Source organism: Nuphar pumila, chromosome 2 (genome assembly GCF_984573655.1).
Source record: "Nuphar pumila chromosome 2, dmNupPumi1.hap1.1, whole genome shotgun sequence".
Taxonomy (NCBI): Eukaryota; Viridiplantae; Streptophyta; class Magnoliopsida; order Nymphaeales; family Nymphaeaceae; genus Nuphar; species Nuphar pumila.
Window position 1 is genome coordinate 108,811,573 of NC_143250.1, and position 27,152 is coordinate 108,838,724.

General features: G+C 35.6%; 1 protein-coding gene across 1 annotated transcript; it reads right to left on the reverse strand.

Annotated features, from left to right (window-relative positions):
* Window positions 1-59: 59 nt before the first annotated feature.
* Window positions 60-10,216, reverse strand: LOC149846661 (potassium transporter 7-like). The gene is made up of 10 exons (XM_089998110.1): window positions 9,601-10,216; window positions 4,916-5,144; window positions 4,566-4,814; window positions 4,356-4,406; window positions 3,830-4,090; window positions 3,239-3,291; window positions 2,962-3,076; window positions 2,619-2,873; window positions 1,990-2,512; window positions 60-897 (listed from the first exon to the last, which is right to left on the reverse strand). The coding sequence occupies exons 1-10, from the start codon at window positions 9,868-9,870 to the stop codon at window positions 351-353; spliced, it is 2,553 nt and encodes an 850-aa protein (XP_089854236.1). The 5' UTR covers window positions 9,871-10,216; the 3' UTR covers window positions 60-350.
* Between the last annotated feature and the right edge of the window lie 16,936 nt (window positions 10,217-27,152).

A 27,152-nucleotide genomic window follows, 5' to 3' on the forward strand; every position in this document is an offset into this window, starting at 1 on the left:
GCATGGAATTGCCAAACTTGCACGCTTATATGAGAAATTAAACACGGACAGCCATTTCCAATGCGCATCAATCGAACGCTACGCCCTTGCATTCAAGTAATGTATTTTAATCAGTTGGAAACTACTCTGCTCACAAGCCCATACCTCACAAATACAACGCCGATGCAATGCATTACCCTGTAAAGAATTTTGATGACATGCGAATCAAAATGTGCTTTACCATGCAATTGACGCCATGAACCAGTGCACAAAAGAATACAATGTCCGGAACCATTCACAGGCTTCTCAATCCCATACTTGGATGGACAACAAAAAAATCCACTAGATTTTCACGAAGCAAAATCACCATCTCAAACCATGTAAGTCATGCCAACTTGCATCAAATTTGTGTGTGGCACGCTCAGTGTTGCAATCCCTGCTCTGCAATTTTTTCTCAAGAATGCATAGAAATAATTGATCACCAGTTTCTTGAAGAACCAAGAATTCTTTCTTGCCCTGATGTCTCCGTGTCCTAGGAGATACACTACCCCAGACTCCTTAGCTTTTCGTATAAATGATAGTTCCCTCTCAAGGCTCTGGTCTCCCTCTGACGTGGCTGCTGTTTCTGTATGTTCACTTGCCAGGGTTACTTCCGTGGAAGAAGTGCTTGCCTCAACGGCTGGCGTAATGATGCTCTCGAAGTCGGACAGAAGCGGCACAGAAAGTGAATATACACTGCCATTTGGTGCAATAAGTGTTCTAGAAGGGTCTAACTCTTCTTCAGAATCATCGTCCCTGTCCTCATCACTCTCCAGTGATAGCTCTTGCGCCTCCCGCCTGATGAACTTCTCAAGACTCTCTATGAGAAGTTGCTCGAATGCTTGATGATTTTCTTTGCGCACGTCTTTGTATCCGTACCTGTTGAAACCAAATCGACATGAATCGACTAGCAAGCAAAAACCAAACAAATAAAATATAAAGCTATGTCAGCATCTACTTTTTTGGATAATCTATCATAGCATTTGGTTACAAACAAGAAATTGGTGATGGAAGAAAAAAGATACTGAAAAAAGACAGACACACACAGAATAAAGGAAAAATAAGCTGTATTAACAATCAAATGGAATGTAGCTCAAACACAAGAAATCTAGACACAGACTCAATGTTGAAGGTACATTCCCAAACGCCCAAGTGGACCTTATAACGTAATAAGCATGTTGTCATAGTTGAAAAATCCTTTGTCACCAAGTTATTATCATTGAGGACAATCCTCAACCACTACTATCACAGGCCATGGATGCCATGCTATCCCTAAAATTGAATGTCATCCCTGATGTTCTCACCATGTCTTAACGTGCCAAACATCAAACTGCTAGACAAAGCCTATAAACATTTTCTTCCATGATTGTCTAACTGTTGACTGTTTTAAACATTGAAAGATACCCAAGTATGTGTTTTAAGAAAGTAACAAACTTTTCCAAGGATAGAGCTAAACAAGAAATACAGTCACTAGAATATGAGAACTAATGTGTGAACCACGATTTTCAGGAATTTTTTGTTCTTTTCTCTTGAATCTAACCGTATAGATGTGATCTACATGATTGGTTTTATAAGAACCTGCTCTTGAATCATCCGATTTTGATGCATAAACTATATTTTTTTAAGGCTTTAAAATCAATGGCTCATAATCTTCATAAATATTCAAGCATTCAAAAATCGCATTTTTTCATCGAAAATACATGATCCAATGGTTGATTCCTAGCAAACTCACCATGCCAAGCACATCCACATGGTTGGATTTGCAAAAAAAGTGTTGGAAATGCCCATATTTCTAGTTCTCATATTCTAGTGACTCACTTTCCACTTCTTCAAAACTCAGCAATTCCACAAAAAGGATAGATTGAAAGCTTGGAAGCTTGGAAGCTTAGTTCACTGAATCAATTAGACAATAAAAAGAAAACAGAAGAGCATCTGATTTCGGAAAATCTTCAATAGAAGTTCCAACTATACCTTGCAATGCAGCGAAATATATGGTAACTCTTCGCGCAAACCCGCCGGAAGAGAAAGCGCTCATTCTGTGGAACAACTGGGACCGGAACATACTTAATACAAACAAATATGATCATAGAATGAATTGCAGGAAGGCCAGTGAGAAAGTGCCCAAATATTGCTGGAACCCCTCGGACCAGCTCAGTATAAAGCAGGCCGATTCCAGGGGCTCTTATAGTCCCAAGGCTAGGACCAAGTTCATTCATTATATCCATCGATAACTTCTGCCGCACCTCAGTTTCATATTTCAGCTTGCTACCATAGTTCCATATAATCATTACCATAAATGCAATAGCTGCAAACGCCAGAATGATCCAGCTCCCATCAACGATGCTCCAAAGAACAGAAGAAAAGAATACTAATTCCATTCCCAGGAATAGAATCAAGAAGGTGAGTACAATGATAATGTTAATCTGCCATATTAGAATCATGACCAAAGTTACTAAGACAGTGGTCACCATCATCACCCCAAGCTCAGCAATTGCTGTGGATCAAAGATGAGAACAATATGAGATGCTGCACAACTGAACAGAAACAAATAAAATCAATGCATTCCTAAAACAAAGAGCCGAGAGGTTACTTGAAGATACCATAAGAATTCCCAATCTCATTTGTACTTGCAATAGTGGCGACTATCAGCAAGCAGAAAACAAGCAAGAACCAGTTCATGACAGGAATATATATCTGACCCATAAACTTCCGGGAGGTGTGTATGATTTTTAGACGAGGAAAACAACCAAGAGCAGTTGATTGCTTTATACAAGAAAATGTTGCTGATGTCATTGTTCGACTAGCAATTAGTGCAGCAATATTAGCAATGATAAGGACCGGCCAAAAAACTCCATCTGTGGTCATTGATCATTATGTCATTTATCTTATTAAATGATAAAATAAGGTTCAAGAACAATTGCAACACACAATTGTTAAACTTACCTGGTACAGAAGAAAAGAAGACTTGCTCATATTTGTCCAGGTTTTTCATCAAAAAAGCAGCTTGGCCAAGATATCCCAACATTAGGCATGGAAGAACTAGGAAAACAAAGGTAACCTACAACCAGATTCACTAATGACAATCAAAAAAACATTAAAAAAAAAATCAATTCATTACTTTATCTTAAAAATTTTAACAAGTCGATAAAATACCAAACCACAACTACATGACAGCAACAATACACTAACACACTCAACAACTGGTTAGAACTATTCATACCTGTACAGATCTAACTGAAAAGTAGCATAGGTCTGCAAACATTGCCTCAGAACCTGAAATGCAGCCAGTCCATAAGGATTCAAGGCCATGAATATTTCAAACTACCATGGATGTAACAAAAGAGAACTGATGGTAAAACAACCAAAAGATTGTTTTTCTTTATCAACAAAAAGACAGTAGCCTTGACTTTCCTAGGACTATAACCCCCTAATATTTCTCATCTTATCCAAGATAAAGTCCAAAATAAATACAATTAGTTTGACTTGCTCTGGTAACTTTACTTAAGTGTGCATTATGATAATGATCTAATGAAAGGGGTGCCTTTGAGTACCAAAGTTATTTCAGTAAACTGTTCTACATATCACCATCATCAAGCCTTACAATTCTATTTCAAGAGATTTGAGTGATATACAGTGTTTTGAAGCTGGAAGACTATTCATGTCCTCAAAGCCTTGTAAATTTGTAATCATCTTGACTAACATAAAAGTTCACTTGTTTTTTATCAGTGGAAAATGGAGCAGAAGGGTTCATATACATCAGATGGTAAAGTGAACCCCTACAACCGTAAAGACAGACTATGGATGTACTTACCAGTGGCACATAGAAAACACCCGCCAAGTGACATCCATGCCGTACTTGAATTCCTCTTGAAAAAGTAGTAGATATGGACAGGATTAAATGCCTTTAGAACACTTCTGTCATGCTTCACAATGTTGTAGACCCCAATTGCTGCGAGAGAACAGAACCAGATGAATAAAGCAGGTCCAAGGGCTAGCCCAACTTTGCTTGTGCCAAATCTTTGTACACTGAACAAGATAACAAGGAATGCTACCGAAATCAGCACCACTTGCTCTGCATAAAGACAAGGGTATCCAATAATTACATTTTCCATTTAGCTGAGCTGCACTACAATAAATAACACATGTGCATGCTCTTCTTAGAGACAGTGTGTGCTTTCTGGACTTGGTCCAAGTGTAAAAAATAGCCAATGAGATAAAAAGGGAAGAAAATCCAAGATGAAAAGATTATCCTCCTCCAAGTACTAGAAAAAGGGAAATTAAAAGAAAAGGACCTCTGAAGAATCATTCTAGATGGGCCAATGAATTCATGGATTTACCTTGCTGCACTCCAGATATTCCAATTTTGAGACCATCCACAGCTGACATTACTGAAATTCCAAATGATGAAGATGAGAACCTACAGATAGATCCTTAAGGTTCAAGATAAGACAATAGCATAGAATCCTATACATGAAAACCCAGTTGAACCATTATTTGGAGACATGAATAAAGTTGTTATCAAAAGACTCAGGATAATAATACCAAACCTGACATTGCAGGTGTAACAATTCCATCTGCGATCACCATAGAAGTACCAGCAAGAACTAAAACGAGAAGCAGCCTTTTCAGCGGCAATGAAGTTTCTAGACTTTCTTTAATCTTCAGTGATCTCTCAAGCTCTGGAGATGGTACCTTTAGTCTAAAACTTGATATACGAGCATCAGATGGCAACTGATTCGGAAGAAGACTGACTTTCGCATGCCTGCATATCAAAGAGTATAATGCAAATGTTCCACCTGCAATAAATATTGCACAACAAAAATAGCAAGGAGTGAACACAGGATGGATGAATAGGTGAATGAAACATAGAAGAACCATACTTTACAGAATGTCACACCTTCCCCATTGTCATTTGCCCAAAGCACAACAAGTACATACTTGACCAATGGTATCAAAATCAATGTGTACAAGACCAATGATAGTGCTCCAAGGACATCTTCCTCCCCATGTATAGGAGATTTGCTAAACATCACATTGAAGGTATATAATGGACTTGTTCCAACATCCCCAAAGACGATTCCTAGTGTTTGGAAAGCAAGCAGAACAGTCCTGCCCAAAGTAAAGTCCTGCAATTAAATCTCATGATTCAGATGATTCTGGGATAATTCATTCATAAACAGACAAAATGTTTCTGTATTTTTGCATCTCTAATGAGATGTACTTTCATTTTCGGGTCAGACGCTTCAAAACAAAGGGATTACTCTACATATTACCAACACAGAATGAACATATATAAGCAAAAGAATTAAAAGCAAAAGACTGCCCCTCAGACAAGGAGGCTTGTCAATGCATGAAACATGTACACCTGACCAAACAATACTGATCATTTATAAGTGTCAACAATTAGAAATAGAAGTTCATATTTTTCTGAAAAAAAATGGAAGAACAAACAAATTCAGATAGCCAGTTATTCAATAAATAAAAACTTTTTAAACAGATTGATGGTATATAATGGAAATTTGGAGCACAAACAAAAAGGAGATATGATACAGTAGAAATTGCACCAGGAAAGGAGATAGACAAGTGTGCAATTAGAATTTGGAATAACTTTGATATTTCAATATCCTAAAGTAATGGCATGTTGCAGAAGCAAGATTTTTTATCATACAGAAAACATTCAATTGCAAGACCTTGAGCTAAACCAAATCTCAATCTATGAATTTCCATAGCTTGCATAACTTTGATATCCTTGGGAAGATAAGAATTCAGAACATCACTTGATTTTGTAATATTTCTCTTATTTCATTTTTCATGGATGTTTATGTAGCATTTCAAATGACACTCTTTCCATAAAAAACCGTGGTTATTTTCCAAAAGTCTCTTTGATGGGCATGAGTTGATATGCCATATGATGCACTTTCTACAAAAGCATAAAAAACTGAGGCCTGCTCCAAGAAGGAAATTTTTGCTGGACATTATGGATTTTCAATATTGTGCAGCCAAAAGAAGAGAAAATTTAAAAAGGATATAAAAGATTATACAGAAAGAAACCAGCTTGTTTGTGAAATACTAAGTGAACACACATGAATACATACATGTAAATAAGCAACTTCCAATCACAACAATTGCATTTGTAATGCAAATGTGAAAGCCTGAAGATGTGGAGTGATGGTCCTCTGCACCACATAGCTTTGACCAAATGACAGGTTACTGTTGGATTTGTTTATCAGCACAGCTACTTCATATCAACCAACTCTACTACCATGGAAAAGGACCACCAATTCTTGTCCTTTACATTTTATTCCATAGGTTGAGATATCAAGCAACTATTACTAATTCCAAATATCTTGATGCAAATTCTGGGTACTCCAAGACAAGAAGACAGCTACAAGTATCTAGAGCTGATGCATCAAGCTATTGTAAAACTAAAACTGCTGACACATTCAGAGCCCCTCTCGGCATATTACTTAGGGTATTACCTTGGAAGAAAACTGTACGTGAATGCATATGCTTCAGACATAGTTTTAAAACCACTCTTCAGCCGACCCGGTATGGGTTGACTCATGACTTGGCCAGATCATGACAACTTTATATTTTATATAAATATGTAAAACTATGCATATACTATTTCCATCTATGTTGGACACTCACACGGGTGTCGGACACAGCAGGTCTTAAAAAACTAGACACTTGGACATGGTTATATATATATATATATATATATATATATATATATATGAGAGAGAGAGAGAGATTTAAAGAATTATGCAAACAAAACCATAAAATATAAAATGCACATTTCTTTCTCATTTGCAATTTGATCATTGATGATTTATACAAATGTCAATGATGTAATATGAACATGTAAGGTTTTTAAGTGCAAAATGTGAAAACAAATCATCAAGACTAATGAGAGTGCCAGATGATCGATGCGTGATGGATACTTCCCAGGTAAGTATCTTTCAACTTTAAAATACTTGATACTTCCTTGTTTAACAAGTGTCCACAAAGCTGAACACCCGTGTCTATGATGCCCAAACATTGGACACATGTATGACACTCGCTGGACACGGTGTGTCAAGACACATTTTAAGGTGTCAGACACTCGACACACATGTCTAAAGTTTTGAACACTCCTAATTTGAAAAACGGTGTGTCAGTGAAGTGTCTAGGAATGTCGGTGTCAGTGTCGGGAAGTGTCTGACACCGACACTTTAGCCTAGGTGAAGTGTCCATGTAGCATAGATTTCCGTTATATTGTATTACGATTATATATCATATGTTTTACAATGTGCATATATGTATACAGATTACAAAGTGATATTTTTATAATATGTTTATTAATACATGTATATGCATCATTTTACATATAATACACATAATATGAATATTCTATATCAAATATATATATATATATATCTGTGTGTGTGTGTGTGCGCGCGCAACTCAACCTAGTTAACCAAGTCACTAGGTTGACTTTGCGAGATTTCAAACACCGGCTTGAGAAGATACCAAAACCCCCATAAAAGGAGTGCTATATAAGGGAAGGAGATTGTGAAAATATTAGACTAAGTTGTGCCTTGAGACATGGTTGACATTTCTACCTTTGTCATGTATTATATTGTACATAGAGTGTGCTAGTCTTTTTCTAGTTCTTTTAACTCTTTTATTTAGCCTATTTGTTCTCAGTCAACCTCAAAAGGACATTTTTGTCCAGCTTGAATTAGAGAGTCAACTAAGGGGTAGACCCTTATATGCATTGTATTCTCGTTTTGAACCCTACAGAAACATGTATACTTGAACTTCAATTTTTTTCCCTTCTTACCCTAAGTTGTAGATAGATGAGTTCAATAAGAACCAGATCTTGTAAAAAAGAGTATATACATTATGCAGATGATATCATTGACGATATTCACCAGAAAAATTCCAAACCCAATTGACTAAATCAATTTTCACACAATTAGTCGAATCAAATCATTCACTTCATTCAAGGAAATGCTCTTTTGTTAGAAAAATCTTGGAAGGTGATTAAAAAGTCAGAACAAACAGAAACCCCCATCACTTAATTCATATTAATGGATTTTATACTGCTCTAATCCAAGGTATCCAGCCATGCTTTACTCTTTTCCTTTTACTGTGACAAATTTATAGTAAATTATCGTAAGAATAAATGCATTTGAGGACCTTCCTTTTATAGTTATTTTCACTTCATCAATAACCAATTGCAATGAACACAAAGCTAAAAAACAAAAAAACTTTCAGCAGACCACTAGTATACCTTAGCTCCAACTAGCAATATTGGCCTTAGTCCATCACAGACCCAAATACAAACTTCTGCCACGGTATGCTAACTCTGACTGGGAATGCACTTGTTGCTCCACTCACGATTTCAAGACTAGTTCTGCATTGGCAGATATGTATTTGATAATCTCAATGTGATCACTCTTCTCCATTGGTACACATAGCGATAATCTCAATTTTGATCACTTATGATGCATTTCTTCCATATAATTGATTGAATTATTGTCTCAAGACTCTGCCTAAGCTTTGTCCAAATCAAGCAAAAGCAGATGCAAGATTTCTCTCTAACCTCTATATTTTTTTATAAAGTTTCATTACAAAGAAAAGCCTCCACTCTCAATGGCTGGCCTGTCTGCACAGAATCACATTGGTTTCTCACTGATAATTAATTACCTTCTAATGCATACGTTTAGAATTATCTGAACTTTAGGTCCACTGGAACATTAGAATGTCAAGTAAAATCCTAATTAAAAAAAAAAAAAGAGTCGTGACATATCCAAAAAAACAAGAATACTAATTCTAAGACATCCAAATTAAGACAGATCTGAGAGACAAAACAAACAATTCATGGAATAATACACGTGTACTATCAGAACAATGGATGAGAAACTTAAAAGGTATGGTTGGTGATCCATTCACTGCACCATTTACAAGAGCCGGCATCTTTGGGCATCACAAAACATCATATGCTCTATGATAATCCAATCCGACATTTGTTCGTCCTTCAACACAAACACCCATACAATTGTAACTTCTCTGCCTAACTCTAGTTCAACAGGCTGACCAAGTACACATTCACAAGCAATTACATTCTGTACTTTGCGAGACCCCTAAAGACACTCTTTCCCAATGAATTATTTGATTCGCAACGGATTTGCCGGACAATGCACATGAATAGTTATATCGAGTATCCACTATATGCTCCCAGTAATGAAAATGCACAACCCCACTAATAAGCAAGTTAACATAAAAGAATTTCTGGGGCATCTTCTGAGTTTCATACGCTGGAAGACTAAACAAAATTAGGCGTAATGCGTTTCGAAAGCGGACTCATCAAGAAAAAGCACGACAAAAGACTCGCACTCAAGCATAAATAATCAAGCAAATAAGGAAACAAATTTGCCATCCTAAGCTCCAATATCCCAACAATTCGCTTGAAAACAGATTAGCACAAACAATTCACGGATTGAAGCATTTCAATCACGCAACCAGTCACTATTCCGGAAGCAAAACCTAACAGAGAAGCGTAAACCTCAATCGGATTGCAGAACCGCAAAGTACCTCATAGTCACTCCTCGAAACGCCGGGGACTTCGAACGCCTCGACGTCGAAGGAATCGATCCGCGGGCCCGTCCTGATGAGCCGCTGTGCGGGATTGTCCTCGTCGGACTCGGAACTCATCCACTTCGGCAAATCCTCCTCCTCGCGGCCCCCGTTTCCGGCGCCGCTGCCGCCTTCGTTCTCGTCGGACCGATCCTCGTCTTGGTACACCCATCTCGACTCCGAAGCAACCCTGGGCATCGACGCCCTAGCTAGGCGCTCTTGCGCCATCGATCCTCTCTCAAAAAGAACCTCCGATCAACAGAAGAGAATTCGCGCCGCTCAGTCCATCGAACGACGCGATCGCGAGCGACTCAGAATCGAGATCGGAGAATCGGCAATGAGGAGACGAGAACCGCCGTCGATTCGCTAGCTCTCGGCGAGGCAACGACGAATTCGATTCCCTGGGAACCTTAGAATTGCAGAGAAAGGAAGAAGAAGAGGGAAAGGAGAAGAACGGGAAATGCGAGAGCAAATGAATACGCGGAGAGGGAAGAGAGGAGGATAGGGAAGCGAGAATATATTTTTGTTTTCCAGTTTTTTTAGAAAAACGAGAAAAAAAAAGGAAAACAAAAATTAGAGGGCAATAAAAAGAGATGGAAGTTGGCAATGGACCGGGGCTGGGGACAAAGGTCTCCACTCCCTCCCCGTCTCAAAATCCGAACCTTCATCCCCGCCTCCATCTTCACACGGGGATTGATTTGAACCTCCACCTCGACCTCCATCCCCGTTTCATGTCCTCCATCCCCGGTGCAAACGGGGGCGAGGTGGGGCGGGGCCCCGTTTCCTCCTGATCTATTATCATCTCTTAGAAGGATTAGGGATGGGGCGAGGCGAGGGGAAAGCGTAAGCCATCTTCGCACGAGATGGATTTTAATCTTCATCCCCGCCTTCGTCCTCGTTTTATGCCCTTCATCCTTGGTCCAAACGGGACGAGGCAGGCGGAGCCCCATTTTCTCCCGGTCCACTGCCATCCTTAAATGAAACACAAGTCACTCACGAGACGAGAAATCCATGTTTTTTCTCACTTTTTCAGCAATTTGCTGGAATTTTTGAAAATTGCGTATGCAGGTACTCTTAAAATGAGTTATTTATTATAAACATTACTGGTTAAAAAAATAGTACTGCATAAAGTAGGTTTGTAAACGAAATCTAAAGAAACCCTGGATCTTGATATCGCATTGTTTCTTATATCACAATGCATATCACATCGCAGGCTCAGTATTTGTATCCCCCATAAAACGGGGTCATAACCATTCTTGGTATAGTAGAAAAACATTCAAATTCAAACAAATATAATATGTCAAAAACATAATGGTCACTCTAAGGCCGTAGTTGAAAACATCGTAACTCAAATCTTTGTGGCTTAGTGTATAGGTATTTCATAAACCAAAACAGGAGCTCTTCGTGCCTAGCTTAACCATACAAATACAATTTAGATCATTCACATGATCGGCCCAACAGTGTACTGAGATCGGTACATTATATAAGGTGATGCATGAATAATATTAACATTCATTCATTAGTTAGTGTACCTATGACTAATGCATTGTTTTGATAATTATAAATTTACCCTTAGTATGCAGAAAAACCTAACTTTGACATCAAACGAAGTCATCTAGGTGTTTCTTACGTTATGTATTTTTGTGCCCAGATACCTAGGGGTGGCAATCGGGTCGGGTTGGCGGGTCAGCATACCTCAACACGAACCCGACCCGTTTATTAAACGGGTCGGATGTGGCAAACACGAACCTGACCCATTTATTAAACGGGTAACCCGACACGACACGGTTAACCCGTTTAATAAACGAGTCGGGTCAGGTCGGTATGAGTAAACGAGTTGGCGGGCGGGTCGAGGTCGAGTAAACGGGTTGGCGGGTGGGTCAGGTTCCGGTAAACGGGTTGACCTGCTCGCCTAACCCGTTTATTAAACGGGTTAGCCAGGTTGGCATACCCCTAACACGAACCCGATCTGTTTAATAAACGGGTTAGGCGGGTCAACCCGTTTACGACACGAACCCGTTTAAGCCAAACTTGAACCCGGCTAAGAAGCAGGTTGGTGGGTCGTGTCAAATTTTGCCACCCCTACAGACACCTGAATGACCCTATCCATAGCGCGACAATAGATTTTTGTGAGGATAACCCCTGTCAGGATGGCTTTGATGCATTATACTACTGCAATAACGGGTCAACAACCCCTAAGTCTTAGGAATAACCCAGTCAACTAACCTCCGAGTGATCAGGAGCCCGCATGAACTCCTTAGTTCATAAGATAAAGTATGTCATTCAAGGCAATACCATCATCGTCTTCCTCGATGAGCTTAAGTCCTGAAGGAGTTCGATGACATAATCTTTATTATTAGAATATTGAGTGTCAGATAGGCAACCAATGCATTATATACAAAGAAAAATATGAACCTAACCCCAACCAGTTTTCTGAAGTATGGGTTAGTTTCTATATAGACAAAGACTATCGTTATATTTGTTTATATGCATGTAGACATCGCTCTTAGCGCCTACAACCTTCACAAGTGCTTCAACCCTTACGAGTGAATAACCAACTCTAGCACAATAACATTTAATAGTACTTATTGTTGTAACAGTAGTCCACAGAGATATGCATAATCAATGATTACTTTTGATTGATTGCTTGGGCGTATTTAGTCGCAACGAGCACCTGCTTAACAAGGCGCAATAGCTACTCTATCGCAATGACCCTTATGAGTATGATGCCTTTGAAGACGAAAATAGAACGAGTCATGTCAGGGTTTCAACAATGAGGGCATCATTATACCATCCATATTAGCTTAGGTGAGTATTTTGTCAGAATTTTTGACAGCATCTCTCATGTTTAATGGAGAAAATGCCACGCTTATTCAAGGGCACAAACATGCCATTTTGGATTTGGGTAATCATTAGTTAGAAATTTTGGCAGTATCTCCCCTGTTTAACAAAAAAAATGCTACATTCTTTTTAGCTTTGAGATAATCTTGTTAGAAATTTCGGTAGCATCTCCCATATTTTACAGAAAAAACACTACGTTCTTTTTAGCTCAGAGAGCATCTTATCAAAAATTTTAGCAGCATCTCTCATCTTTTAACGAAAATATGTTATATTCGTTTTTTGATAGATATACACCATTGTGTGTATGTTGCATTTCTAATGGTTTATCGAAAACCTAGGCCTTAGTTAAGCCTTATGCTGGTGACATAGATGTTTATGTAAATAAGGTTTTGGGCAAATCAGAAATCTTTTTAACAAGGGCTTTTTTGTCAAATAATGTTTTGAATGCGGCAATACTTTTGAATTGGTTTGAGCGATAGAAATCAATCACTATTTGTATGCTTATTACAACACAGTTATATTTATTATAATCAAGAGCCTGTGTAAATAATAACACGATAATAAAGTGAATAGTATAAAGCAGAAGCATATGCACATAACAGCTCAACGACAAAGTAAATAGTGTAAAGCAGGAGCCTATGCATATAACACTGTGACAAAAAAACAAAGTGTGTAAAGCAAGACCCGGTGAATAAAATAATGCATCAGGCTAAGTAACTTGCGTAAAAGAATGTATATATATAATAAATAGAATAGTCACAAGGATATGCACGTAAACACCAACGCAAGTTTGCGGTGACCTAGAGAGCGTAAACTAAGCACTAGAACCCTATATTATGTAATTCACCATAAATATCAAGAATTAGTCACAAGGATACGCGTGTGAACACTGAAGTAAGCTTGTGGTGTGCTAGAGGGCGTGAACCAAGAGCTAGGATCCGATATTGTTTAAAAATATGTACGGTACGAAAAATCTCACTATACACAATAGTTATTTCAACAAATTAACTTGAAATAGGAAACAATCATCAAACCTATCAAAGATTTGATAGATGTGGCTTAGCATAAACATAAAGGCACTCTTAGGTCGTGGTCGACACATCTTTACGTCATGTAGGATCATAACCAAGAGTGCCTCGTGTAGAAACTGTCAACACAAATAAATGAAAAACTCTTTTCTAGAGAGAGAGCTCTTCTAGTGGGAAGGCTCTTTTTATATATTAAAAATCTAGGAAGAGCTATTTTCTAGAGAGAGGAGAAAAAAAGCTAGAGAGAGAGTAACAATTTTCAAAAGGGGTGGGGGTCCTATTTATATAGAATTTGGGTGTGGGCCCCACCCTAAGGGATAAGTATGCCCTATTTTTTTTATTTTCTCCTACCTTTTTTGGATAAGGGCAAACATGTATCTTATGGTGCCCACCTAAATATTTATGTGATATTTATGTGGGGCCCATGAGATGTTTTTTGAGGGCTCGCAATTATTTTGTGGGACCCACTTATTTTTGAGGTTTCACTGATATTTTTTGCACAAAAAAAGAGTACATCAATTTCTCTGTTTGGACGAGATGAATTAGTTTTTTTCTGCAGAGTTATTTCATTTTGCCAAATGAGCATAATATGGCTCCCTTAGGATACATGTGTTCTAAGTATAATTGGATATGCAAAATCCCTTTTGTTTCGCACTTCAGGTTAATACGATAAAATTACATAAAAATACCTTACATTTTTATCCAAAAGTTTTATTGAAAATTGTGGATCTTACAATTTGCATATGTTAAGGCGATAGTGTTGGCCACCACATAGACGGCGGTTACAATTAACTTGGAGGCTTGATTTACACGTGCACATGGCAATCATTTTCCACCCCCATATAGTTATTCATATTGCATTGTGGAACCATGCCACAATTCACAAATTCTGAAAAAGGATGAGATGTCAATGAATCTAATTTTATCCGTGCATTTGGCAATTGATCTTTTGTCATCATGAATATCTTAATTTAATGGATATCCCAAACCGTTTACATGTAAGAAAGTGAATCTAGCATGAGCTTTTTTACCATCCCAATTAGAATCCACTTAGCCAACATCCAATTAAGCGAATATGGTGTTGGTCACATCCGATCTGAATCCCAACTGTTTGCATCCTAGATGAGATAAGCAGTAAGCTTTATGAGGTTGAAAGCAGTGCTATCAGTATCGGTGTGCATTGGGCTGAATCGGCCGATACATATCGTATCGTTAGAAAATCAATACGATACTGACTTGTATCTGCTATTTTTTAATAAATATAAAAATACTAAAAAATTAATTTATTTTAATATGTTACTTTTTTTTATTGACACGTAATGTTTATCTTGGAAATCTGATGGCTTGTGTTTGTTTTTGCTTTCAGGCATGTGGTGGGGCCCCTTAGTATCTAGTTTTCAGCTTGTAATATGAGGCATGGTAGCAGGACGACATATATTGTTTTATAGAAGATGGGCCCCACCAAAAATTACCGGCCTACGTATTACATACTACAAATCCATTTAATACCATGTAATACAAAACGCTCAATCCGACTGCTTCCAGCTCTCATATATATACACACTAAAGGCGTATCATCAGAAGGGGGTGTCAACGGGCCTGGTTTACCCAGATCTGACCCGCACCAAACTCTATAGGATCTGCGTATGGTGATAAATAAGAAGACCCGATTAAGACTCGGGTCTAGACCTGAAAGTTCGATTAATACATGAATCCGGGTATAGTTTATGAAATTTTATATCAGTCCCAGACCCAACCCGAATTCTGATTAAGACTTATAATTTTTTAATGTAAAAATGATAAAAAAATGTGTTTTTTATTGGTTATGATCCGGGTTTGGTTCATATAGTTTTTATTGTGTCCAAGTATGTTTTTCTTATTGTGGACCCCATTAGATCCAGACCTGATATCCTACCTAAAAATCTGGTACAAGTCTGGTTTTACCCGGGTTTGAACCAAACCCGACCCATTGACACCCCTAATCATCATAGCTCCTTTCACATCAAACGAGTCGGATGCTCAGTGAGCGTCCGATATACAAAAAAAAAAGAAAGACCTGTACCGCAGTCGCCGCCACTAAAGGCTGTTTTCCACCCAATAAGCGCATGTGATCAGCCGCATGCTCTCGTCCATTGTATCTTAGAACATTTGCATGTTAGACATTACACCCTACTCCCAGTGTATATATATATATATATATAAAAGAATAAAAATAAGAAATTACAAGTAGTTGGGAATTGTTTTTTATTATGTATTGCAAAATTAAAAAATAGATGATTATTAAAAGTACAATAAATTATTTGAATTAGATCACTATTTGTTGACATTTTTAAAATTTAGGTTTAAGATAAACTAAATTTGAAAACAAATATAAAATTTCGAGGTAAAAACATAAAATGACAAAATTGATTAATTAAAAGTTATCTTGATTTGTTGATTAATCATTAGTGTCGAAACTTTGACCAAATGAGGTTGACCGTTTCTCTATCCGATTAATCATGATTTTTCAAGGAGTAGGGTCCCAATAAAAGGTCCAGGACAAGTATAGCTATTATGGTTCTAGCCGTTTCAATGAATTGGACGTTACAATCATTATATAGTTAGTTTAAAGTTACTTAAAACATAGAAACACACACATGTAAATAAGGATAAGATTGGGTAACGGTGGTGTCATGGCATCATGTTGCTTCTAGATGTCATTAGTGCATGTTGTTTTGTCTCAATTGGACCTTATGGATGTGTTTAGCATGCACTACAAGAAATTTCACCATTATTGGCGTAAAAATCATGCCAGTAAAGACATGAAGAAATGGATTTAATGACATTGTCGATATGCCAGTAAGTGCAGGAAATGGTAGCATCAGTAAATGCTATATTTATTGATGCAAAATTCTTTATTGGTGCTAATAAAAAGATTTTTTTCATCTTATTTTTTGATAATAAATAACATCTTTAATTATACAAAAATGTAAAACTCTTAAAATCTAAATTATATATATAAAAAATATAGTTAACATGCATTTAATAAATAAATTATAAAATAAGTAATGAAAATTTAAACCTAAAATCTAAATCATATATAAAAAAATATGCATTCAACCTGCATTCAATAAATAAATTAAAAAATAAGTAATTAAGATATAAAACCTTCAAAATTTAAATCATTTATGAAAAAGTGCATTTAACATGTATCCAATAAATAAATTATAAAATAAATAATTAAAGCATAAAACCTCTAAAATTTAAATCATATATGAAAAAAAATATTTAACATGTATTAAATAAATAAATCATAAAATAAGTAATTAAAATGTAAAACTCTTAAAATCTAAATCATATATGAGAAAAAAATACATTTAGCATCATTAACTAAATAAATTAAAATTTAAGCAATTAAAATACAGAAACCTTAAAATTAATAAATTTAAAATTTTATATTATCGATGAACACAACGTGAGAGAGACAAAAAGGGTAAGAGAGAGAGGACAAGAGATGGGGCAAGAGAAAAGGTGGGGGCGAGAGAGAGAGGGCAGGGCCAAGAGAGGGGGCGTGGGTGAGAGAGACGGGGCAGGGGCGAGGGGTGACAGAGGGAGAAAGAGAGAGAAACAGTTTTTTTTTAACGTCACTTTAATGGCACAATTTTTTTCACGCTAGTAAATACCTTTATTTCACTGGCGTGATTGAAAATCATGACAGTATAACATACATCTTTACTGGAGTGTGTGTGTTTCATATAAATAAGGATGTTTACTTTAGTGGTGCAAAATATAGTTGCGTCAGTAAAGGTGTTATAACGATGCAATGTATGTTGTGCCAGTATAATGTATCACTTTACTAGTGCGAGTATATTTTGTGTTAATAGACATTATTCATTATTGGCATTGCATAGGAGCCACGCGAGTAAAAAGGTAATTTCTTTTAGTGATGAACTAAATACTAAAAATCAACTTTCAGGTTGCATATTTTCGTTAAAAACACAAATCTATAAATCATAAAATTTTGGTACATTGAAAGCAGTTGATTTCTTGTGGCTTTTAAAATTTTGTTTACTAATTGTAACAATCAAAAAGCCAATTTTGTTAAACAAATCATGCATATCACATCTAGAAGGCTAGATTCATGAAAAAAAAGACATTGTGTTTGAGAGAGATAGAGAGATCCACATAATAGTTTGTAAGACCGACATGGACCATATGTTGTGAATTCTTGGGAAAATATATGTTTGTTTTATACCATGATGTCATATTACACACTCTTGTTTTTATGGATTTAGCCGCCAAATGGTAGATCTAACATACAAATGTGTTTAGCATGGTCTATTTACCATGTAATAAGGTTTTATCATATCAAATACATAATTAGATTCTATTTATGATATAATAAAAATCAATTGCTCACAAACCATTAGTATAGGTATGATCTAAAAATGACATAAAACATCATATCTCAATCAACTTGAACACATTGAAATAGTAAACAGAACATGTTAAACATGTTCCACAACTTAGATTTTGCATTTAAAACATAGTTCTATGAGAAGCATCATATGAAACTAGTTTTCTATATGTAAGTAGAGTTTTCAGTGACCATGGCCTACATGCATGTAACACCCCAATTTGTAAATCCCGAAAAGTGGTGGCATTTTTTTTTCAAAACATTTTTAAATGCTTTAACAAAATAGTAGCGGAAAAACTTATCAGGTCTAAAACTTGGTGTGCTATTTTTTTTATCCATTCATAACCATACAATCATGTAATTTAAAAACTCAAACATTCATGAAATAAATTAAATGTCCATCATTGTCCATAATTAATTACATTTACCCAATTGCAGATAAATGAGAATAAAATATCAAAGTCTCAAAAACTTCAGAGGTACGGGAAAGATATGGCTCGATCCCCTTCGCAACCTCCCGCCATCGCATGTAAGTCCTACTCACTTTATGAAAAATATTAAAACCAAAGGGGTCAAACATATAATGTCTCAGTAGGGTAGATTGCACTAAATAAGTAAAACGGGAATATGAAAGCAAAAATTACATATAACTTTTCATAATAAAATAAATTAAATCTAAAAATCTGAACATACATCTCGATATTTCAAGTATACCAATTACAAAAATAAATAAATATGCATCATCCATTTCAATCAAAGTAGGTGAAATGCATGAACAGTTAAAAATGCATATACTTACCAATGTAGAACCCATTCATATGTATGAACCAATTATTATCTTTAATTACATTTTCTTTCTTAAATGATGAATGCTATGCTTAACTAATGCACATACATTTAAGTTTCACTTTTTAGCTCCCTAGATACAAACACAAACAGACACCTGGATCAGGGCCATGACTCAGACGATATTTTTATACAAGGGTGGCTTTAGTCTGGCTGGGCACCTTTCATTAGTCTCGGGTGAAGGACGACAAAATCTAGAGAGTCTTCCAACACCTTTATCTCGATGCATCAGAATTTCACTAATGAGTTTCTTCCCTCTATGATGCAGTCTAATGCAGGTTCTCCTATCATCGTGAGTGGTGAGGAGCAACCTTTCGTGCTCAAAATAGAGTTTCACAAAACTGGTTGTACCGCTTGCCCTCTTCTTATAAGCCCTTACTTTAGTATCACATATTTCACTTATTTAAGTTATTGTCTTACATGCAACATCATGATTGAATCTGTCATGAGGATTTGGCCACTTTAGGGCAGTGGATGCATTCATTAAAACTTAGCATTTAGTAACATATTCATTTTCATGCTTTGCGAACACACGTGTATGTATATAAGCAATGCGATAAACATTCATAACTTGCATGCATCTACACAATTACATCATCATCATCATCATAAAAATATATATAAATATACAACTAGGATACCATTGAAATATTTGCATTAAATTACAAAAGTTGTAATTTTCAGTTCCTTACTCAGTGTATAGTTCCTTAGGCAAATACATCTCATTAATTTAAAAATACATTCATGCCTCATCATAGGCATATTATTCATTGCATATAAATAGCCTTATGCCACATATAAACAATTTGCATACTATTTGTAATGGTATGCACATCCATGAAATAAAACTATGCAAGTGTTTAGGGTTCGGTCCTTAGACCGGTTTTAATTTGCAAAAGATTCAACTCTGTCTGAGTGTTACAGAGTTTACAAAAAAAAATTCATTCAGTGAATAAAACTAAATTTTTACAGATTTAAGAAAATTTTGCCAGCTTTCAAGAGCTGCAAACAGTTTATAAAAATTCATTCGTATGAGGAAGTTATGGATATTTTACTATAGACCTATACTTTTTTGTTTCAACTACCACAAAACAATGCTTATTCTATTAATAGAGCCCAAAATTTCATAGTAAGTATGAAATTTTGTTAGCTTTCCAACACAATAAATCACTCATCAAAACTCTTCCGAATAAGGGAGATAAGAGAAATTTACCAGTTAGGTATCTGGCCGAAAATACGCTATACCGAGTTTATGTATTCGGGTGGGGCCAAAATGGGTCACCCAAATCCATAACTTTAAATTTTTTTGGCATAAATTAAATAAGAAAATTAATAAAAATCATACTATGCTAGGCTAACATAATCTACAATAGATAAGTCTATTTTTTCTTAGCCGTTTGGTCAGAAAAATAGACCCATCTTACACATGGCTTAATTCCTTAGAAATAATTTCGGCAAATTACATGATTTAATAAGTAAAAAATGAAATCTCTCTACAAATAAAAATAAAAAAATGATGCAATAATTACATAATATCAGCATGCACATACTCTACAATTTGCAATTAAATTTTACATGGACTTAGTTAAGTATTTCATGTTTTATACTAAATTTACTTTTGTTTCTAAGAAACCCGATAAGACTAAATACGTAATATCTAAGGATTCTGATCATGAAAATTCTTTAAATTTTTATAAAGTATCTATAATAACATGTACTACTGACCCAAATCAAGATTTATGGAAAAATTACAGTGTAACCTATATATTTTGAAAATTTATGATCTTATTTTTTAAGAAGCTGATTTTTGGGAAAAATATATTTTCAAAAGGGGTTTTCTCTCAAAAACACATTTTGTTTTCATATTTTAATAGTTCTAAGCCAAACCCACATGTGTGGAGCTTGGTTTAGGGTCTATGTTTATACAAAATCAATGAAATTCATGTCACAAATTCTGTTTTGCAAGTATATATCCCCCTACCTTTTTGACGAAATTCGTTCCTACACGCTTGGGTTGATCTTTTTGCACGATTCGACCATTCCATATGAACCAGAACTTCACACATGACCTCCTAAGGCTTCTCTTACACATGTAGAAGCCTCCCTTGTTGAGCCAAGGGTGAAATACCAAGGTCTTTGTGTTTGGAAGAGAGAGAGAGAGAGAAAGAGAGAGAGAGAATAAGGGGATTTGGGAGAGAGAATAAAATTGAAAAAAATAATGAGAGACAAAATGGTGGTGGTGGTGGGGGAGGGCTCCTCTCTTTATATAGCCTCTAGATTAGGTTAAGGGTTGAGGCTAATCTCAGTCCTTGATCTAATCTTGGCTTAGTTTCTAAATTCATGCTATATTACTTGCCTTTTGTTTTTTTAATTCTTTATTTTTTTATTCTCATTTTTTTTGTAAGCATAGTATATGATATATATTTATATGCTATATACATAACATAGTATAATTATTATGTAATTAATTTATATATGGAATGAGGTAGGTTGACCCCCATGGGTTGGCCTCCCTTTCCAAAATTCAAACTTGTTTGTTTGGCAAACAAAATGACTTCTCTTGTGTTTTTCTTTTTTCTTTTTCTTTTTTCTTTCATTAGTCCAACCCTTGCTGAAACTTTCTACAACCACCTAGGGTTGACGCCTCCCTTATGGGCTCCTCTTTAAAAAAAGAAAGAAAGTTCAGCATGTTTCCTCTTTTAATCTCCTTTTTGGCGAGTTTTTAATTTCACTTATTTTTAAAGGTTATTTTTATTTATTATATTTTAAAGTTTAAATTGGGATGTCACATAGAATGGGACGGCCCACCTATGGACTCCTACCATTTTATAAATTTTGGTTAATTATTTGAAATTCATTCCATAAAATTCTAATTTAATTCAATTTAAATTCAAATGAAATATTTCATAAATAAAATTATAAATTCACATGAAATGCTAATACATGAAATTTAGTTAAATCTATACCTAATTAAATTCCATTAATAATTTTCAATTTTTTATATAATTAAATTATTTATTTTAATTTATTCCTAAAGGCTAACTTAAATTTTTCAAGAAAACCATTTCTGAAAAAAATCAAACTGTGAGACCCTGGGTGTGTAAGGGTTATTTTCTCATATTAAATTTTGTATAGGATGTTTCTTATAATTTATTTTAGAATAATTTATATTTTTACATTTCTTTCTCATAAAATTCATCATTATTATTATTTTATTCATTAAAATACCGTAAAGAATTCACAAGTATTATTTCTAGATTCAATCAAAGGTTCCAAATTCAATTTCAACAAAATATATAAATTATTGTATATTTCAAAATTAAATTAACATTCAATTAAGTCTTAATTTAGTTTTGAATCAAACTCAAATCTAATTATAATGTTCGAGACATATTTATTAAATCCGATAAAAATCAAAACCCGGATTCAGAATAAATTATTTACTAAAAAATTATTCTGAATCTCAATAAATGTTCGAATTATAAATTAATATTTATCTTAATTTTGAACAATATTTTAGCCCTAATTCGCCATTATTTCTCACAAAATATTAAAAAATTATGGGTTTTATAATGCACACCTAATAACAAAAATTTTGGGGTAAAAGAAATATGACTCACTTGGATTCACAAAACCCTTTTCAAAAGATTTGTGACATTCGTTTCAAGCCTCGATCGTCCTTTCCCATGAGACGGTAAAGCAGGGGTAGGTTTTCAAACTTTGAAGCATGAAGCTTACTGTCGAGATAGCCTAGATTTAGAAATTCTATCCCTCATAAAACGAGATATGCAAGCAAGATCAAGCATGTATAAGCACTTATGAAACAAATTAAATATAAAAAAATAAAATAGATGAATAGACAAGCAAATTGATCTAAAAATTATCTATTTCAAACTTTGGGGTTCATTAGTCTGTTAGGCTCCTCTATGATCCAACAACACCTCTGCTTGGGTAGATGGTTGTTGCAATGACTCCAACAACACTTTTGCTTAGGTATGACAATTTGGGGATCAAGCTAACTTTGGGTTAGAGTGAAGGCATAGTTGGAGTAGACATTTTCTTTAGGTCCAAGACTCATACATGGAATTTCCTTGTCATTTTGGCACTAGGGTTCAACCCCTATTTATAAGAATCATATATGAAATATGAATCAACAGTTTCCTATATTTGAATCCAACCCAAATAAATATGTGCTTATTCCAGTGGGGGATAAGGCTCATCCATAAAGAGTATTGCTTGGAAACTCGTAGGAAAAGTATAACACCCCAAAATTTCAATCATTTTTAAAACACGTAAAAATTAAAGTTTTTCTTTTATATTTAAAAACTATAATGAAAACATTTACAAATAAGGTTCAAAACCTCAGGTGGGTTACATTCAAGAGAAAAGTTTGACAAAACATCATTTGCAAACCAATATCGCAAAATATTATTTAATACTCAGGAATTTGGCACAAGAAACATTAATTTCAAGTGTAACAATTACATAATACATTATTTATTCTAAACAAAGTACTAAAATAAAAAATCAATACAACAACCGAAAGCAGTCCCAGGTGCAATCAGCAGAAGTTCGCGAGTCCTCTGTGTTGCACCCTATGTCTGTCCACTAAACACCTAAAAAGTATTTGAAGTAACGAGGTGAGATAAACAACAATGATTCAACATGATCTAACACTCAACATGCATCATTAGACAAGTATCCATAATAAAAAAAAATCTCATGGCCAAAACTTCAATTATAACAATCACACTAAGATAGTCTTTCAAGATTATCATAGTCCAAGACAAAACTACCCAACACAGGTTCACTAGCATTAAGTAGCATATTTCGACATAAGATCATAACTATCGAGTAACATTTATCAATGTATATTATTCTCGTAGTTTAGACAACTCGAGCAAACACTGTGCGTATCATACCATCACGATGTCAGGGTCTTGGCTAAGATGCAACTACCGCCATGAAACAAAATGGTATACAACAAAACACATATTGTACCTTCTTGGTACTAGCTCTCACGACCAATGCTCCAATACCCTTTAGGTATAAGCTATAGTCACAATTACGTCTACACTCTCATGTATGAACAACTAAGTATCATACTGATACTTGGGTTTGGGCCAAAATATGACACATACAATAGTAGTCAACACAAAGGTCAACCCAAATTGCCCACTTGATAAAACATATCAATATCCAATTCTCAATCAGCCACATATGGGTCAATACCTGATCATATGAGCCCATGCTCATCAATACCAAAACACTTAATTGCAATTGATTGCACAACCAAGTTCTTTGGCTTCAACACATCACATATCCATCTCATATAGACAATAGATCATATGATTTAATGATAATCAATTTTATACATAAAAGCATAACAAAGGAGTCGACCATACATTGGCAAGGATCGACTCTCAGAAGAGTCCATTCATTCCATAAAATGTGAAGATTCATTCAATCAAAAGAATAAGATATTCATTCAATATCAATAGGAGGAGATGAGTTTAATAACAAATTAGAGTAGATCTAATCAATAACCATAAGAGAAGTCGATCCTTTAATTATAGGGTCAACCCAAGCATAAACCTTGGTCACACCAATTAGAGGAGGTTTCACCGACCATATCACATCACAACCAGGTTGGATTCCTCTGTTTCCAACTTAAAAAATCTTTGAAGAAATCTTTCTGAAGCAAAAGAGTTGACCTACACCACTTAGGGGTCAACTCTCAATCAACCAAAGTCGACTTTGCATTGCAGAGGTTGACTTTGGTCAAGCAGGGGTCGACCCACCCACTATAAGGGTCCACTTTTTAATTAACAAGAGTAGACTCTTTCCTACAGGGGTCAACCCTTTATAAGAAAGGGGTCAACCCAATCCTGTAGGAGTCAACACTTTAGATACGAGGGTTGACCATCGAGCCAACAAAATAGGTTCAACAAAACGGGTCTAGACTCAAGGGTGTCAACTCTTCAAATCTAGGTATCCACACTCGAGATACATAATAGAGAAGTATCGACTGTCCAAACTGGGTATCGACACCTGAGGCACAGTATCAAAGAGATGTTGACTCTCAAAACTAGGTGTCGACACTTGAGACATAAAAAAAAGACATTAAAACTCGAGGGTGTCGACTCTCTAAATATGGGTGCCGACACTCAAGGTACAAAATTAAAGACTTAGACTCAGGGGTCGATTCTAAAGGTTGGGAGTCGACCTCGAAGGCAAACTAAACTGTATTTTATCATCACAAATTGAAACACAAAAATCTTCCTAATTTGTTCCAAAACAGAATTCCAATATGTGATTCCACATCATATTAAGGTCTCATCAAATAGGCAAATTGTCATTCACTTCAATTACATAAATCCTTATAAACAAAGTATGAAAACACAAGATTAAGCATGTTATTCCTCCATGACTCTATTCACTCCAACTATAGTTCCTAAAACATGCAAAATCATCCTGATATGTTGCATACTGTAAAGGGAAATGAAGCGTATGGGATCATAATTGTCCCAAATTAAGCACCTTTGTTAGAAGTTTCCACCAAGCTCCTCAAGGGAGAGGGGGTGTCGGTGGTGACTTCTGCTCACCGAAAGAACTGAGTGAAATTAGCCATCGACCCACCACGAGAGAGAGCAAGAGAGATTCAACTATGAGAGGGAGAGAGGATGAGATGCATACTCAAAGGGAGAAAGACCCATTTATATAGGGTGAGAAAGGGAGGGCGTGTGTTTCCAAGTGAGCAACATAGCTACCAATTGTTAAAAATAATTTTAACACTTGGTAACTCCTTGAAAAATTGTGGGTGTAAACCCATGTGCGGGTTTGGGAGGAGAGAGACTCAGATATGGGTTGGATCCGATGCTCAAATCCAATCTTGATATGCATGGGTCATTTTCCAACAACCAAGGTCGACCCTCATATCCAAAGTCTCTCAGATTTGTGCACAGAGGTCGACTCCTGCTTAGCAAAGTCATCTCCAAGGATTTCTATCAAGTGTTTCGCAAGCAGGGGTTGACTCTTCTTAAGAGGAGTAGACTCCTAAAACCTGAAACTTGTCGGGCTTGCTCTGAATGCATTTCAACTCCATTTTTTGACGAAATAAAAACTATTTTTTATTGAAATTTTGATACAAATGCAATCATAAACTCGAAAATCATAACATATTCTTTCATACATATCCCTTTGCTCAAAAATTATGAGTCTACCTCTAGGCTAAATCAGATACGACCCAAATACAAAGAATAACCAATATTCTATAATATTAAATACTAAATTCAAAGCAAACGTTCACAGACGATCATTAATTTCATAGTATGAATCACTTTGTCACATGTCCAAAGTGGGTCGTTACAAAAAGTTTATTGGGATATGCATCTCATGAGGCTTATCCTTATCCTTAATGGGACATACGACAAAGAGGATTTTCATTCGGCTAATAGATAACAAACCACTTTGTCATCCCATAGTTAGATGACACACCTATTTGTCATCATGAGAGCTGAATAACAAACTAGTCTATCATCCCATGTGATTGGTTTGATGCCCCATGGCAAAACGACAAATAGGTTTGTCATCCCATGGATCAAACAACATAAGTCTTTATCATCATAGGGGAAAAGGGACATCTTTTGGTTTTTTTATAAAAGTTTTTTTCTTTTCAAAATTTCACCTTAAACCCTAGATGCACATTTCCAAAATGAGTTAGCATTTGGGCACCATGAAAATTTGAGTGCTTACAAATGCCCCAATATCATTAATCAAATATAATTCGATTTATGACAAAGAAATAGACACCCTCATATGAGATCAGTTAATTTTTGTAAACAACTAAGTTATCAAGACTGTTTGAGTTTCACTGAATAAGGTCGAGACAGTTTTTAGACAACTAGATTGTCAATATCATTTATGGTCTCGCTGAACAAGGTTGGGCTAGTTTGGAAAATAACTAAAAATTTTAGAGTGTTTTTTGGTTATAGTTGAATGACTTTCGACCAGTTTAAGGGAAACTAGGTTGTCGAGACTGTTTAGGTCTTGTCAAATAAGGTCAAGCCAGTTTGATAAACAACTGGTTTGTCGAGATATTTGGGTCTCGCCAAATGAGGTCAAGCTAGTTTAGGGACAATTGAGTTGGCGAGACTATTTTGGTCTCACTAGATAAGGTCAGGAGAGTTTGGAAAACAACATGATTGTCGAGATTGTTTAAGTGTTATTGAATGAGGTCATACCAGTTTAAGACAACTGAGTTGCCAAGACCGTTTGGGTCTTATTGAACAAGGTCAGACCAAATTGAAAAACAACTAGGTTGTCGAGATCATTTGGGTCTCACCGATTAGTTTGATATGGTATTAGCTACATCTTATCTGAATCTGATTCGTTTATAT